Source organism: Ammospiza nelsoni, chromosome 2 (assembly GCF_027579445.1).
Source record: "Ammospiza nelsoni isolate bAmmNel1 chromosome 2, bAmmNel1.pri, whole genome shotgun sequence".
In the NCBI taxonomy this organism is placed as follows: Eukaryota; Metazoa; Chordata; class Aves; order Passeriformes; family Passerellidae; genus Ammospiza; species Ammospiza nelsoni.
Window position 1 is genome coordinate 48696219 of NC_080634.1, and position 18272 is coordinate 48714490.

Genomic DNA, 18272 nt, shown 5'->3' on the forward strand with positions numbered 1-18272 from the left:
AAAACCAATCTATGCACCAATCCAACCTCATCAGCCAGCAGCTTTAAGAGCTTGTTTGAACCTTTTGGAACAGATCTGTAACCTGAATGCATGGGATTCACAATGTTCTGTTACAGTTTTGATTAATGAAAGCATGTTATTCTCTATGGGCTAAGGAGACAGCCTTCAGATGCGCTGACTCTTCTGTTTACATGCATGCCATTGTCATTTAACTGGTGAATATGCAGGTAGATTCTGAGGGTTCATGGCTCCCCTCTCCTCCCTTAGCAAAAGGGTGATGGCAGTAGTTGCCCCCTGAACATGATTTGCTTTTCAGCAATGCAAACTCCTCTGTTTATATGGGCCATGTCTTGTGGAAGTGTTTTGGGACTGAGAGCAACAGAGTGTGTACAGAGACTGAATAGAGCAGAAACTGTCATAAACAGACTGAATTGACTCAAATTCTGCACAGGGATATTTTATTCTCTAACTGGATAGTCCTAAAGATTAAATAAGACTGCACATACAGAATATAGAGTGCAAAAATACGAAAAAATACAAAAAATACTTCCTGCTTTCATTTTCTATTGAAAAGATGAAACACCTTTCATAGCCTGTGTGAGGTGGATAAATTCTAGAGTTGGATTTGAACAAGAAAAAATACAAAGCCTAAAATAGCATGTTCTATTTCACAGAACATATCTGGCAAAGAATGTGTTTAAAATTACAAGTTAGAGGTGATGTAAGAAAATAGATTTTCTGCTGTATCAAGCAATCTCATATGTTCTGACATAGGTTTTATGGGACATAAACATATGAAAACACCTAAAAAAGAAGTTGCATTTTCAAGAAAATAGGTGTTGCCCACCCTCAACTGTCAGCAATGTAAAGTTGGCTTCTAGAAGCAAAAGTCAAAAAGGAAATTGCTGACACCACCACAATCATTAACAGCAACACAGACTTGGTGCCATCAGATCATGCTGGGTGTTTCCAGTTTATGCAGGAGAGATCTGTCTTTTCTTAGTAATAACCACTTATGTTGGGGGGTAGAATGTGTAGTTCAGTGGTGACACAGATTTCCTCCCACTTCCTCTGATTTTTTTTTCTTACTCGGGTTTTTGTTATTTGAGGGTAGCAGTGGTCTGAGCTGTTACTCTCATGGACTTCTATATTCACATGCTAGACAATTCTTGAAGTTGGAAGTTTTGTGTATGAAACAATGTTACTTTTGTGCCCCTACAGTGGCTCAATTTAGATCACCATGGTAATACCAAGATTTCACATCTCTGAATTGCTAAAAGAAAAATGTGTAGCAGAGGTTGACTATGCCTTACAGACATTGTAGTGTATATCCAGTGCTGTGGAGTTAATATATATTTTAAATTCACATACACAGTGCAATTGTTCTACTATTTTAAACATAAAAGCCTGTCAGCAGCTGGAGTTTGTGAAAATACACAGTGCAAGAGAAATGGTCTTGGAAATGAATAAATCAAATTTCAAAGATTTTAATTTATAAGCATATTTCTCAGGATTTCCAAACAATGGATAAATACTTGAATAGTCATTTTCTCCCCCAGGGCTTTTTGGTACATTTATTAAAAAAGTAACAAACCCAGCAAAATAAAACTAACAAAAAGAAAAAAATTGTAGTCAGCACTTGGAGCACATTTGAAAAATGTGGTTTGACGTGATGAACTTTGGGTGTAGGCCGTGCACACAAAAGGCTGTCTTTTTACAGATGTTGGGAGACTCTGTCCCCACTGTTTACCACAGTCTCCAACAGTAATTTAATAGAGTTTCTTACCTCCTACTTGAAAGACCAGGAGAAGGGAGGCAATCTGCTGCTTTGTAAAGACTCAAAGATATTTTTGGGGAAACTTGCTTTCCATTTATGTTGATGCTCAAGTAGTACATAAAACAGTTGTATTTAATCTATGTATACAGATCTTGTACATGTAGTGTCTGAATTGTCTATATAATATATAAGGATATATAAAACATCCTTCTGCTTGTTTGGGGCTAGGTAAGCATATTGCCTTCTTACTTTTAAATGAATATAATTTTATTTTTTTTTCAAAATGGAGGAATTTCAAAGTGAGGCACATTGCTTTATGCTGCCTTGCCTTTTCCGTGGATCAAGGGCACACACACAGATAGCCACTGCAGTGCAGCTGACAAGCAGTAACTTGTTAAATTACATAACTTGAGGGTATGTCTGAGCCCTTAATTCTTGTCAAATTAAGGTTGATACAACTGAGTTGGGCCATTCAACATAAAGGTAATGGGAAAACAGCTTTTGTAATAGGCAAATATTCCTTTCCCCTGTCAACCAGGAATACCTATATTCCAGGAATTAACAGCATTTTAAGCTTTGCATTTTACTTCCAATCCTAATAGTAACAGATGGCACTCTGTACAGTGTTACCATTTTACTGCTTTTTAAGTGAAAGATTAGCTTTGTTATTTTGAGTAAACTCTCTTTAGGTTAGCATTGACTGGACACGTTAAGAAAGAAACCCAAACATAATATTCCACATTTAATCCTCCTCAGCTTTACTAGTTTATAGGAAACTATATGTTTCCTGTATCCATGGAAGAAAAATACAGCATTCCAAGTTCTGTTTTCACATGGTTGATCTAGGACAAAAAGCTTTCTTTTAGGCTTGCTGATTCCAGTAGCAACTGTAATTAATTACGGTTCTGAAAAAATAAATAAATAAAAATGGAGAAAACAAACATGAAATCAGTGACAAAGTATTTTTATATTTTTCCCTGTCTCTTGCTGTTTGGTATAATAGGCCGAAAAATCAGCTATTCTGTTTATTGGCAGAGATTTTAGTGATACAGCTGGGATTCATATGTTCCATATTAGCTGAGTTACTGCTGTTTAACTGCCTTGGATTAACAGAAACTTAACTTGCTTTTAAGGACCACACCTTTGCATATACTGCCATTATAATGTAATATTGATTAATTAAGGGAAGAATTCGTATTTAGGCTTACTGCTCAAAATTATGCAGCAGACAGTTTGATATTTTGGGCAATTCTCCTTCAACATTAGCACATTTTCAGAATATGCTAGAACTAAGACTTAAAAAAGGAAATCAACTTCTTAAATAAAATACAGATAATATGCACATGCTTTCCACAATCAGAAAACCGTGTGCACCTCCTCCCTCCTTTCTGAATGTATCCCATCCAGTTCACAAAGTGTTTAATTGCATATTTAAATTGAATCATGTAATCATCTAATAGATGTAAGTAAGTACAAGTTTAAATTTAAAATGCAACTCCTTGCTTTACTGAAGTGGGACCATTAAGTCTGTGAAAAGAAAGAGTTTATGAAAATGCATACATGTCTGAGTAACACTGAAAGCAATGCCCAACGGGCCACTTCTACAATAGCAATCCACTTTTGAAATGTTGGTCTCTGCAGGGAAGATCACTATCATTATAATTAGAGCTAGACTACAATGGACTGCTCAGAGTAGCTATTCCAAAAAGTTCTTTGAAGGTGAAGATGAGTGGTAGACATTCTCAGGAATAGAAAATTGCTTTCTCAAGTGAAAAAAATCAACAAAATGAATCTTAAATAGCTAGATGGCTAAAAAAAATTCAGTTTTGCTATCCCTATTTAAAATGAAATCACTGCATTTCCAGTTTGAATATTGCTGGTGGACGTTAAAGAAATATATAATTTATATTTTCCTAGAATATGTAATATGTAACCATACTTGAAAATAGATGTATTTTGTTAGCAAATGAACAGAGACAAAAACATAGAAACTTCATCTCCTGTGCTCTTTTTCTTTTTTGCCCTTCAAAATTGATAATTCTTTTTTCTGCAAATTATGAAGGCCTAATTGTAAAGAATTGTTTAGTGCTCTTATGTACATTAATGCAAATAGATGTATTGATATGGAAAATATTTGAAGATGTTCAGATCACTTTTTTTATTGTCTTGTTTTTAAATACTTTTCCAGTCTCTTTTTAACCTTCTAAAGACTAGATCAGGCAGTTAACTAAAACTGAAAACCTGATACCAAAGCACAGTCTGATCTTCACACCAAAACCAGCACACCTAGCTATATAGACAGGATTTTACATATATTTACTGCTTCTCACAAAAATCCTGAAACTTCATGCAGAAATTTTTTCAGTCTGCTTAAACTATAAACTGTAAACTACAGCTGCAAGAATCCTAGAAACTGAGTGAAAAGTTTTTTCTGTGGAAGATTGAGGTGCTCCTGCCAAGAGCATTCAAGTAATGACAAATTATTATGACACTTATTGCATTTTCTTTAGAAGTAATATTGGAGATTTGGAAAAGAGGCCATAGCACATAGCTCTGACTGAGAATGGAGCATGGCTCTGTCCTATGTGCATGCTCCCTCCAAGGATTTATACAAACTGAGGAGGTTCCCCTGAGCCTTCTTGAGCTTGAGCCATCCCAGCTCTCTCAAACTGATCATAAGAGAGAGACTCTTCAGTTCCTCAGTCATTTTTGTGGCTCTCTGTTGTACTTTCCCCAGTTGCTTCACTATGTGCGATTAGGCAAGTTGAAAGCATGTAAAAATGATCTGCTGTGAATTTACTCTTCAGATTTTGATGTGACAGTGGAATATAATAGTACAAATTGAAGGTAAATGAAAATATTTAAGCAGATGAGAATGCAGTGATACTTGTTTATCTTCATGCTGAAATCAGGAAATAAGCAGCTAAACTAACTTTCTTCTGTATAATGAATGGCCATGATCTGATCTCTCCACTTTTTTATATTACCCTATTTACTAGCAACTACATGATACTGTAAGCTGCATAAACTGTTTTTATTTAATTCATTTTTTGGGTTATTTTTTTAATTTTCTGGATTCTTTATTTCATAGAATAGTGTTTTCCTTTGGCATTAAGTGCTTTAAAGTCATAGAATTAAGTCAATTTTTCAAAATGCCTAGGTTTTGTCAATCTCTATATAACAAAGCAATAAAGTATCACAAACACTTTGGTACCCATGTTTGATCTGTGTAGAGGAAATACCACTACTATTCCAGAAAATTATTCCTTAGTAATACCGTTCCACTGATTGCACTAGCTAAGCTAGGAAGTTCTTTCCTGACATCATGAAATTGCAGTAATGATATTGAACAATTGTATTTATGTACAATTTGATTAGAGGTTTTAATATACTCTGGCAGATATTTATCTCACAATTTAAACTTATGACTGCATGGACCATTTCTTAGGATATTATAGTCTCTAGATTTTTACCAAATATCTTCTGGGGTAAATAGGCATGGTAATTTATTTTTGAAAGTTAGTAAAATATGGTTTGTGGTTTCTTAAAATTTTGCTGTCATAGAAGTTATTTATGTTTTATTCCTTTTTTCTTATTGAATTTAGGAAGACTTCACAGTAGATTGAAATAGATGGGCTGTCAAAATTCATAGATTGTTTAAAAAATAATTTAATATTAAAATACAAAAGACAGTTTCAACAGTTGTAGTTAAAGTTTTGATCCTTTAAAAATATTTTTCACCTTCCGCCTAAAGGTGAAAATATTTGTAGCTGGAAACATTGCTTAAGTCTTCACTAATTTGGGTATAAAGTTAATCTGTTGAATGTTGACTAGAGGTATTATCTAGTATTAAAAAAAAAATCACTGAAGAAAAAGAGCTTGCAGAGTTGAAATCTTGGGTTTGATCTTGGAAATTACTATGGTGTGATGACATATGCAACAAAGTAGGATGATAATTTTGATGACATTTGAACTTCTGTGGGTGTCTCAGTGCCCAGAAAGTTTCCTTATTAAGGGAAGTTCATGTATTTGTGCCTCCCTCTAGTGGATCACTCTCTCAGCTCTGCCCTAGGAAATGTTCTCCATATTAAATTCATGTGGCATTAAACATTCAAATGTCCTTGTTTTCATAGGGAGGATCTGATTCCCATTCTCATGGACATTCTGAATGTGTTGGTGTGCATCTCCACTCATTATGGCACATTTTGTAATATGTCTTTTCTAAGACCCCTTTTCATACTGAAGGTGCTGATGATCATATCTATCTACATGTGCAACTAATGTTGCACATAGAAATACGTTTTCTTTTTTTTGAAAAACATTCTCTTTTTTTCTATGCCAGAAATTTCTTCTGTTTCCCAGACTTTCATTTACATGACTATATTCTGGAAACGTCTGCAGTTTGGCTTAATCATTATTTAATTGTATTTCAGGTACTACCAAGGTAAATCTTGTGAAGATTCCTTCAACTGCTTCCAGCCCTCGAGACACTGCTCTGGCAGCTGTTATCTGCAGTGCACTTGCAACAGTGCTCTTGGCTCTTCTCATCCTTTGTGTTATCTATTGCAAGAGGCAGTTCATGGAGAAGAAACCAAGCTGTGAGTTTCCAGTTTTTACCCTTTCTTGGTAATACTTATGGAGTGGTATTAGTTTGGCAGATCCCTCTGTAGGTAAAGAAATGAAATGTCTACATCATTTCAGCAAGTTTAGATTGAGATGGTCAATACAGCAGAGCCCAGGACTCCATCCAAGTTTGCCAACTTGAAAGTTGCAGCTGCTACTGAGAAAATGCTGTGTAAATGCCCAGAAATACTCCAATTACATCAGCCCCATGCCACACTCTGCTAGAGGCTGCACAGATACATTTGGACTATTCATGATCCAAGATGGGACATTACAGAGTTGCAATGTCAATGTGGAAATACCAGTTTGGAAGATTTGTGCATTAAATACTATTGTGAAACAAAGATTAGTTCATCAAGATAATGAATGTGGCCAGTGTAGATGAGAGATTTGTCCTTAACAGTTTTGGTTTTATGGGCATATTCAAGATTAATTAAATGCATGAGACAGATCTGTAAATTTCTTTTAAATCCCTAACAGCTCATCAATGTAATTTTTTTATAATAAATATTTTTCTGCCTCTTAATTTAAATTAAGAAAGAAAAAAGTGAAAAGCACTCTAGTTCCCATTTATAGTTTTATAAAACTTTTATTAAAATATGTTTATAGCATCTACTGAACCCTGGATGCCAAACAAGAATACTATCTTGGTTAAGTTGATGTTGCTGCTGCTCTCAGCACAAGCAGAAATGTTCAGAGGTTTTCACAGGCATTGTAAGAATTATTCCTAACCTAGAATTTGCTTTACCCATGAGTTTTGAGAAATTCTGACACAGTGAACTCAGACATCATTTAGTGAAGTGCAGTAACTTGTTTGCCTTTGCCTACAATTATAGAGATTAAAGGTAGTCTGCTGTTAATATAAAGCTCTTTAAGATAATATAAACAAAATCCCAGTAGCTGAAAGCTGACTCTGGAAAATTTCAGATGGGAATCACTGAGAATCATTAAACACTGCAGAAATGTAACAGTGAATAAGATATACTCTCAAATCATCCAAATGAGAGCAGATGTCTTCCTAGAAGAGGCTGCAGTTGAACCAGCTGTTCTAGGCTTTGTTGCAAAATCTGTGGTTTACATTATTGGAAGCCACATGGTCACTGTGGGTCTTTCAGCTGGAAAATGTATGGACATACTTTATAGCATGACATTACACATTTTATAAAGATAGAGGGCTCTGAGCAGGGAAAAGGGTAACACTTGCTGACATGGACTTTTATTCACTTCGTTCAAAGGGTCTCTGAGATCACAAGACATTCACTACAATGGCTCTGAATTATCATGTTTTGATAGACCACGGCTAAGTGAACATGACCACAGAACATGCTGCCAGTGCCAAAGAAGTGCATCACAGACATGTGGTATGTTATGTCTGCTGAAAGGTGACTTTATTTTATCTAACACTTGAGTTGTGGCAATTCAACTGCAGAGCTAACACTGTCAAACTAACCTTTGTCAGAGGCTAATTTCTTAATAAGCAGAAGTAAGTAGCTATTTGGGTTTTTTTTTTTTTGTTTCTTCCTGTATTCATTTTAGTGACTTCACTTGAAAAAAATTAAAATGTCTATCTTATTTATTCCTGATAAAAATAGCACTGCATATGGCTTTGAGACTTAAATTAGTGTGAAGGATTTACCAGAGAGTATCTAAGAATGTGGTATGAATGCTAAACGTGGACAACAACATGGACAGTTCAAATCCTTGTCATTTTGTGAAGTCTTATCAGAACAGATGCAGTTATGACATTAGGAAATAATAAGAAGAAATAATAAGACAATAAGAAATAATAAGAATAATTAAGAAATACATAATTTAACACAAAAGCACAGGATTAAATATCGTCCTGATAGCTTTACTCAGAAAGCTTCCACTTATGTATATTCAACTGAGAAGAAGAAAATTAATTTAAAAAATAGGTACTCATGACTGGCTTCTATGTTACTACTAGAGGAAGGACTTGGCTTTTATAGATATTTCAATTCTAAAGGAATAACGATATTTTTTTTAATGTTTTTACAGAAAGAAATCTCTTGCTGAATTTCCTCAATTCATGTATTATAATGTAACTGGCAAACTAATACTCAAGTTTGAAAAAGATCGGAGACTAAATTTATACAGAGTTTTAACACTATTAAAATTAATTTTCATTCCTCAGGACCAGTTCACTTGATTCCCTCACTGTGCTGTGATGAAACCTGTAGCATGGAGCACAGCAGTCACAGTTGTGCTTTCCACTCACAGACCACACTCAATGAAAGGTAACTTAGTTTTACAAATATGTATTAAACATGGAGCATTTTTATGCAGTCAAATCAATATTTATACAGAGACAACAGCTGCTTGAAGTGGAATGAGGGATTTTGATGAGCTGTACCCATATCATCCCATGTTGTGCAAGAATAGGTTTATGGTGACAAAATTAAGTATTACTTAGTAAATGCTGACTTGATCCATGATTTCTCTGAAGTGGCTTCTCTCACAAGCAGATAATGTTCCTTCTAGTCTGTGGCACCTTATAGGCTTTAGCCACCCCCTCTTCTGCTAATGGTTAGCAAGTTGCTGCATAAACTCATAAATTTGAGGGGATTAAGGTACAGTTCACAAGTGGCCTGAAGATTATTTTTAAGGAACTCTTTAGGACTGCAGGATTTGAAGTATCTATTATTTCTGAATTTCTAGCAGGTTTTAGCTTTTATTTTCTCCCAATCAGCTGAGTATAAGTATAGTAGTAGTTATTTTTACAGCAGAGCCACGAGCTAAATACATAAAACTTATGGTGTCCTTCAGAGTTTCCTGGTTACAGATTTTAATACAGGATGTATTTATTTCTTTTAGCTAGAATGATTTTCCATATAAGGTTTAAATTGGTCTTCAGCTGTTTTGTTCTTATGGCCACATGTTACTAAAAATGTAGAGGCGGCTTCTTCATAAGTATTGTTTGTGCAAGGTGACTTAGCGACATAAGTACAAATATCTAAGTTCTCTATAACAACTTGTTTAAATACCAACAAGCTTGAGTCATCCTTGTATACCACCAAAGCTGACAAATTGAGAGTTGTGTACTTTTTGAGGAATCTTTTGGTTAAGGCTTTAAAAATAACTGTAATATCCATGCTATGTGGACATCAAAGATCCTGTGGTTTCTTCCAGTAGAAATGGAGATCGTGCCAATTTCCTTTGCCAGAATAATGTATTTCCTTCAATTGTGGTGCAATGTCCTGACTTTTGGCCTCATCTCTGAAAATGCTTTGTGTGTGTATCAAAGCTATTAAAGTGTCATGTTTTGGAAATGAGTAAAGCTATTTAAAAACTGTTCTAGATGTGTTAATATGGGACGAGTTTTGTCATACTGCATATCAGACTTAACATAGCCCTTGCATTTTTAAAAATCTGCAGACAGTTTTTGGAAATAAAACATTGTTGTAACTTCCTGGCTTTGTTAATACTTTTTTTGGTGTATATATAGTGAAAAACACTACTGGATTTTCAACAGTGTTTGGCACATGTCACTATTATCATGCACTTTAAATACACTTGAGGTAGATAATACTGAGTTTCCACTTATACTTTCTTCCATTTTCCATAAAAAGAAAATAATTCTTGCTCTTCTTTAACATTATGTCCTTTACATGTAAAAGAGAATAGAAGAAAAACTTTTCACATTTTGAAGGCTAGACAGAACAAACTGAAAAATCTAAAGTGTATACGTTTTCAGGTTTAAAGCAAATACAGTTTCAAGAAGCCTTGTTACCTATTCCATTCTCCCAGTCTGAAGCAACTTTACTTCTTTTACTTCCATTAGATATTTGTCTGTCTACAATTAGGGGAATTAAAAAACCAAACCAAGCAAACCCCCTCAGTGTTGAAGATTCTAGACTCTGCCCAACCATCTTTATTGCTGCATTTTAAGCCTGTTACATCTTGTCTTAATACTCCCCTATCCATGCACTGAGAAAAAAAAAGTTCTTCTTTGTGACAGTGTTTATACCTGAACACTACTATATTATTTTTTGTCATATTTCTGACCCTAAACAGCTCCAACTGTAGTTCACGTTTTGTGGAATCCTGGATTCACCGTCCAGAGTATTGGTCACCAGAGCTTTTGTCATTTCCTGCCAAGGAACAGACTGTATTCCTTCTCCATAGAATTACTTTGTACAGGATGTCTTTAGAGTATTAATATAACCCTGTTAAACCTTCTTGAAATACCTATTACAAATGATCAGTAACTAAAATACTGATAATATTTTCTGGAATGGTTTGTAAGTCATGTGCCTTTTATCCTTCTGCAGAGCTGCTGATTCTGTTGGAGAAATGATTCCTGCTTTCCTTGGTTCTCTTTCACACTCTGCCTGTGGAGACATTCCAGATGCTTGGCCTCTTATGCAAAACTCAGCTTGTTGTGACAGCATTTCTATCTGTGAATCATATTCAGAACTGGCTGGAGGATCTGCAAAATCCTGCAGCCCTGAGACTGAAAATGCAGCCGCCGTTGAATTGGATAATAACCAGGAACCAAGTGAAGTACTTCTTTCAGCTAAGTCTCTTGATGGAAATGTTGCAAAGTCCTTTGAAATCTCCGAACATAGAACATGCACAGAAGTTTCATCACTTCAGAACTCGGTGACTGCTGAAAGCCAGCCAAAGACAAAGTGTAATGGAACAACAAATGACTCTACGGACTGATAAAGAGGTAAAAAACATAACTACAAAGGAATGAGAATAAGTGCTCCAGGCATGTAGAGCTAGATAAATATAGAATTGTAGAAGTTCTATGGTTATATTTCTCCACAAGTTACACCTAGCTAGTGCTGAAATAAATTAAACCTCTACAAGAGATCCAGCAGTTTCACATTTTTAAATCATTAACTAAATTTGAAAGGTGTAATTACACAAACTGTGATGTTGAAATATTAGTCAGAATACAGGGGTAAGTCTGTACATCAGTCAGCTTTTATCAAGGATTTTTTTCATTAAATTTTAAGAGAAAAATTCAGTTTAATAGCCTTGTGACCAAACCATCGTGTGAGGCTAGCCTTTGTTTATGAGTGAGAACTGAGGAATTGGCTTTGCTTATTGCAAACAAAGCATAAAAGGCATACAAGTGTTCATTTAAAATATTTACAAAGCCTTTCTGTGGAGTTACTGCAGTAGTACTAGAAACACATGGGAATCTCAAATGCCTTATAATGCCATTTATATTCCCATGTCATCAGATAAAATGTAAGTTAGTCCATAAATTGCAACTTCATGTATAAAAGCTCAGAGAAAATGCAGGTCTGAGGTCAAAATGCAAAGAGGTGATAAACAATTGTCTCAACTATGTAACAATGGAACTGTTGCAAAAAGTCACATTGCTGCTGCTTCATCCGTATATCTTTTTTAATATTACCTGTGCTCCGTACTTTTAAAATTGAATTTTCTACTTTTGGAAGTAATCTGGGGCCTCAAATAACTAATCTGTGAAATTTATATTGGGCATACACAAAAATAAAACATAATCCCAAATTATGGCCTGTGTTCTGATGGCAAGTGGTGTTGTTACTCCAGGCCTATGCAGGTTGTGGCTGAAAAGGAGAAAGTCTTCTGTGCATGAACTCAGAGGCAGGAACACAAGAAGTTGCCACTAATATTAATAATGCACCAAATTTAATTAAGAAAATTATGCTATCTGTAATTACCAGCATTTTGGGCCATCTACAGAAGTGAAACTGCATTCCTTTGATCCTCTTCCATTTGGTTTGCACTAACACTTTTATGTTATTTCTAAATTTGAAGTAGAAAGTAATTAGTAATTAGTATTTAGCAAGAACCACACATATTCTGAAAGCATATAAGTGCAGTAGTTTCTTTGTAACTCCTTAATTGTTTAGGTGACATTGTCAAGAGGAGAAAAGGGAAGGGAACTGCTAAATCTAGAATGGCTTTGCCAGTGACTTCAGCGGAACTTGTAACCTGAAAATCTGCTGTGTCACCGACAACATCAGCCTTATCCAGGTGGCACATCTTTCTCTCAATGTATTATTTACAGTGTAAAGTTTTGTCTGTAACAATGCTGAGCACTGCCTGCCCCTGTGTCAAATAGCAGCACTGACTGTTTTATTTTGGTGTGTGCCCAATATTGTTTGGTGACAGCTGTACTCTTGTAGCTGTGTGTAGGAGGGGACAGTGACATGGATGCAACCTCAGATCTCAGCACTGCTAGTTCCTAGCAGTTCCTGATGTTTTAAGGGAATACATTTCCATATTAACAAGATTTTAAAAATCAGAAATTTGTGGGTGTTTTCCCACCAAACCATGCATCAACTTCAGAGGTATGCAGTTAATATTATTTAAGAATTTTCTTAGATCAAAAGAACCACAGGATTTCAAAATATGATTACAAAAATTAGCTTTTATTTCACTATACTTGTTACGGTGTATGAACTGTAAATTTTCGTACTGATTTCTATGTGTATGGAGACAGCTTTTCCAGCATCTCAAAATCCTGTATGCTTTGATAGTTTTCCACTGTCCTCTATTACTACTGAGATTTGTGTATCCTTTTGAATAATCAAGGTCTTCAGGAGGGTTAATTTTTTCTTCATTCTTTTTCCTATAATAGACCCTACTGATTAATTTTTTAAATTTCTCCCCAGACTCTACAGTGCATCATTATGTGTGCATTTTTGGCAGAGGAATTTCAGTAGTGTTCACAGGACAAGACCAGGACTAGGCTTACTTGAGATGTACTTTCAGGATGAACACTGGCCAGCTGTACAACTCCAAGACAATTAGTTCATCTCAGTCTATAGCATTTTTTCCCATCTGCTCTTTTTCTTTCATGTCTTTTTGAAATATTTTGAGGCAAGGATGGTCTTTGTACTGCCTGAGGATGTATTACAGTCTTTCATAGGTCAATATTTTATTATTATATTTCAAAAGAACAACACAAAATCAGAATATAGCATATCTTATATATGTACACACAATTCTAAGCTTTTTAATGTGGGTTTTAATACAGGGTTAATCTTCAGGTTTAGGTGAATTTTACAGCAAGTAGTAAGTGTACCTCTGCTCTTTTAGTGTTTAGTCAAACACAGAAGTGCATACAGGTTTCTTATGGGTTTATGTAACCACTCTTCTTTCACTTTGTTTTAGGAGCTGGAGCTGTTTCTCAGCACTAAAGCTGAATGCTTCCCTTACACTCCTGTGCTGATTCTCATCAAACATAGTCAGGTCTTCAGTGTTGCATGGTTTCCAATCCAGCTGGAAAAAAATGGCATCATTTCACACCTTCTGAGCAGTTGTGTCTGAGCTGTAACAGCTGTGAAGTTAAACTTCAAGGAGCATCCTGTGAGGACCCTGAAAGTGGATTTATGACCTTTCCAATCTATTTCTATTTCCTCAGAGTCTCAAAAGGTCTAATGGAGTAAGCTTAATAGTATATGTAAGTAAAGCAAGAAATAAAAATAATTCAGTGTTTAGGGGAGGTCTCAGATATGGCTACAGGTGTCAGAAGATGTGGGACAATATGGTGCCAGTTACTCTGCCTGCAGATTTGTGCATGCTTTAGGATTTTTTTTTTTCTGCTGGTTCTGATTTTAAATAGTATTCCTGCTATTGAAGGACATAAAATTTGTAAAAATAACTCCATTTCTGTTTATAAAAGGATCACCTATTAATAAACTGAAGCTTTTATTATGTATTACACTATAGTCAATAAGCTAGTTTGGGGAGTTAGAGAATTAGCATGTTACAGTATGTGTGGTTGAAGTCCCCTCCATCCAATTATTACATTTTTGGGAGGTGACATTGTTCTGTTAAGTGTAGCAGGAGATTAGCTTTAAAGTAGATTTAGAAGGTCAGACATATAGATAAGGACATTGTGTTTAATTAGTAGTCTCAGTATTGGAATACAGCACTTCTTGTTATAGCATATAATTTGGAATGTCGAAATAATTGTAATCAACTGTCAGATCAAAATGTCAGACTATAGCAGGTGTGCCATGAAAGTATTTATACAGTGAGACTGTTACAAAAATTTTTTTATTCGTGCATTAAGAGTCAATCTCTGTGGTGAACTCATTCATTCATTTAGAAGTCACTTTCATTCAAGACCCTCTGTCCTTCTCACTGTAGTACTGCCTCAAATTCAAATTTTGCGCACAAAACATAAGAAGCATAAAAAGCAAAGTGTTTTGCTTTATCACATCCCTTAATATCATTTTTTTTCAGCCATTTTCAACCCTAAAATAGTTTTTGCTTCTGTGGATAATGTCAGTAACCTCCACTGATTCATGACACTCAACAGGCTCACACTTGTCTGTGATGAACTCTAGCAATTATTCCTTAAAGTACCCAATGTGCCTTGACTAAAGCAAAGCAATCAGCAAAACAGATGCCAACAAATTGGCAATAAATATTACTCATCTCTCCACACATGGTTTGTGTGGCAATGGAAATGTTGAGACAGCATTCAGAATCCATTATGGAAAAAGACTTCTGCTTGGAAGCACACAGAGGAAGGTTGGACCTGCACAAAAATATCTAAAAACAGTACAGGCAGCCATGGCAGAGAGACGCTCTAGCTCTTCACCACTGAGATTATTCCTTAGTGCAAAAGCCGAAATTCAATTCCCAAATTCAAACCAATGTGAACAAGTTACCCAAGTGATTTGCTGGCTGTTGTTGGGTTTGGTGTTTGAAGTAATAGATACCACCTTTTGGTCACTGATGGAATAATAAGCAGTTCTACAGTACAATTACTCAGATAAATACTTTCACATATATATTTATATATGAGTAGTTTTCAATAATTTCTTTGAATACTTTCATACGTTTAAGAAGTTACAAAACATTATTTTTCACTACATGTGCATGAAGAGATGTGTGCTTCTTTGTATATACTTTGTAAATAGAAAAAAATCCAATGTGCATTTCAGTATATGGCAAAATATTTCCAGAACATACAGAGATTTAACTTTTCACTAATAACAGTTCTTGCAAAAGCAATGTTCAAAAATTTTGCCAGCATCTGCCACAGTATGTTTTCCCATTGGAATTTAAAATTTGTATAATTGTTTTTATCCAGTAACCCTAGAAAAAGATACTCTTTTTTTTTTTTTTTTTTTTTTAAATGAGTGAAAGCTTGAGAGAAAATTGGGAGGAAAAAATTAAGACAGTGTTTTTTAGATATATGTGTATATTTTGTATATACTTTTTTCCTTAATTTAACCAAATTGGTCTTTTGTATATTGCCTGTGGCAAGCAATGTTGTACATGCCAATAGAAAACATCCACTATCACTGCATTTAGACTGCCCACATGTCATGTCTAGGGACTTACAGTGCTGTTTTAAATACTCCTTTAACAAATGTAAATTAAAACCTTGTATAAATTGTTTTGTAATACTTTTTCTACCTGTGAATAAAATGTTACATGAACCAGTCTTGGTTTGTTTACCTCAAATTAATAATAGCTTTCTGTACAAATTTAGTGATGAATTCTTCTAGTTCTTTTAGAATTCCATAATGGGGTAATTACATTAAGGTTATGGTAGAATTTGGTGTGTCTTTGTCTTGAGATGTTTGCAGTTGAGCAGTAACATCATTCTTCAAGCAGGAGGATCCTGAAGAAGCAGAAAATTAATATCAATGCTTAAAATCATAGTGTTTCCAAACTGTTTAAAAATTCTGCTTCTCAAGAAAGGGGAAGGGAAAAGAGGTGGGGGGGAAAAGTCAAATTGCTTTCTTTACAATGTCTTAGAAAAGAGAACCTGGTGCTCCACACCACTAGGTTGTTTCAGACAAGACAGATAAGCAAATAATGAGAGGAGCTGTATTTTTGGAGCCATGGCCCCAATTTAAATTAATAAGAAAGGAATGGCACAGTCTGACTGACAAGAGTAGAAGACTGAGAAGAAAGAGTAATTTGATAATTGCATAAAATTGGTCCTTATGATAAAGCCATAAGTGGTGACTGGAAACTGAATCCAGATAGGGATTGCAGATAACATAAAGCCAGGGTGCTTGTCTGGAGTGTGTGATTTTTGGGGAGACTCAAAAGCTGGTCTGTCCCTGTCTCTGGTTTAGTTGAGCAAATTCCACATTGATTCTTTTCAGTGTAATGCTGTTATTTCTACATTCTTTGAAGTACATAATTCAGAGCTTAACTGGGGATCCCCTGCCCAGAAAAGCAAGGACTCCTCATCCTCCTGTGTCCATGTGCTGCACTCCTGAGCAGTCTTCTACTTGTTTTCTGCTCTGACTGCCACATGCCCAGCCCACCTGAGTGTCCTTGGAGTTCATATGGAGATCTGCAAGTCTGCACAGCAGCACATGGCGTGTTTGGGAGGTCACCTTGTGCCAACACAGGGATCTTCATAACCCTCAGCACTGCCAGGGTTGCAATGGAGTGCCCCTGACAACAATTTTTTAAAATATAATCAATAAACAGGAATTGAAAAACAGATATTTACTCTATCTGGAAACAAAGCACAACTCAGAACACATGACATACATAACCACAAAATTTGCACAGACGTTTGCTCACACCAATTACTATATAAATGTCATTAACCAGGCTGCAGTTTCCCATCCAAGATTTTCAGAAGGTCTAGAAAAAAAGCCACCCACCCCAAAATCTTTTCCTTGCTTTCATTCCTATTCATACAACAGTATTTCCTGCCTTTTCTACAAGGTAGACCAAGCCCTTAATCCAGTCCTCCCCATCCTACCAGGAGTTTGAGATCACATGGCTTTTCCCTTTGTTCTGGGCTCTTTGAGGGCCTTTGGTTTGCATTCCTATGAAGTCCCTCCAAGCAACAACCTCCATGCATTAAATTAATCCTCTCACTGTCTTTGGTGATGGAGGTTTAGATCACTACCTGCAGCACATTCCAGCACAGACACTGCTGCTTTGTTTTGCCCTTTTAGAAAAGGAGGATTGAAGGAGGGTGCAGTGTTTTATCAGGCATGGAGCAAGCTGAGGCTGGGCACTGCAGGCAGAGCCACACAATGCACACTTTGTGCTGGCAGGGTGCAATTTAATCCATATTTAGTTTTGGCCTGAGTGATGGTAAAACCCACTTGCTCTTCACATAGCAGCACATGAGCCATTTCGATTATGTCCGATAAGGTGGCGCTTTCAATAGGATAAAAATCATCATGGGGGGATTTGCTGGGGAGCCTGCTGCGCTCCACACCAGCACTGAATGATGGGATTAGAGGAAATGTTTTCTAATAGCCAGCTGACAGAGAGGGTGGCAGATTGGGGGCACACCGAGGCTTCTACACAGTGCCACAACTTCAACAGCAGGGTCAGCCAAGGAGGACTGAGGGGGTTTTCCCATCATTTGATTTTCTAAATCCTTATCACAGTTGGATTTTTTTTTTCCTTTTGGTTGATCTGACAAAAGGAGATTTGACTTGCTCAAAAGGTTATAAATGACATTTTTCTAAAGCGTTGGTGGAAAAGCAGACAAAAAGAGAAAGCAGCTTTTAGAAAGTGCTTCCCCTGAGCCTCAGTCTTTGTGGAGTTTTCCATTTCTTTTGCCCAGGTTTCAGTCTCAGTTTATGGATGGCTAATTCACATGCTACTTAGCATGCAAAAATTCCCTTAAGTATAGCAGTTAATATATCAAAATCTGGTTGTAACCAACAGTTTAAGGGAGAACTCCGATTTACCGCTTAGAAAAAATATTAAACTATTGGAATTCCAGAGATCATTTTGATTTGCCCCAGATCTGTATCACACAGTTAATTGGAACATAACAATAAACAAATATAAATACAGAATGTGTACCAAATAATGAACTTGTCACCTTGCACATGACCTGAGGCAGGGCATTGTCCAGGTGAGTTACTAATTTTATTCCTAAGTCTTTAAATTT

At 35.8% G+C, this 18272-nt stretch overlaps 1 protein-coding gene across 4 annotated transcripts in view; it reads left to right on the forward strand.

Moving 5' to 3' along the window:
- Positions 1 to 15857, forward strand: part of TNFRSF19 (TNF receptor superfamily member 19) — a 57020-nt gene extending 41163 nt beyond the window's left edge. For all 4 annotated transcript variants that reach the window (XM_059466427.1, XM_059466428.1, XM_059466430.1 and 1 more), the window contains 5 exons: positions 6211 to 6375; positions 7636 to 7761; positions 8556 to 8658; positions 10693 to 11093; positions 13541 to 15857. In XM_059466427.1, the coding sequence (XP_059322410.1) occupies positions 6211 to 6375; positions 7636 to 7761; positions 8556 to 8658; positions 10693 to 11086 (788 nt within the window). In that variant the 3' untranslated portion in view covers positions 11087 to 11093; positions 13541 to 15857. The remainder of the gene's footprint in view (positions 1 to 6210; positions 6376 to 7635; positions 7762 to 8555; positions 8659 to 10692; positions 11094 to 13540) is intronic.
- Positions 15858 to 18272: the final 2415 nt, after the last annotated feature.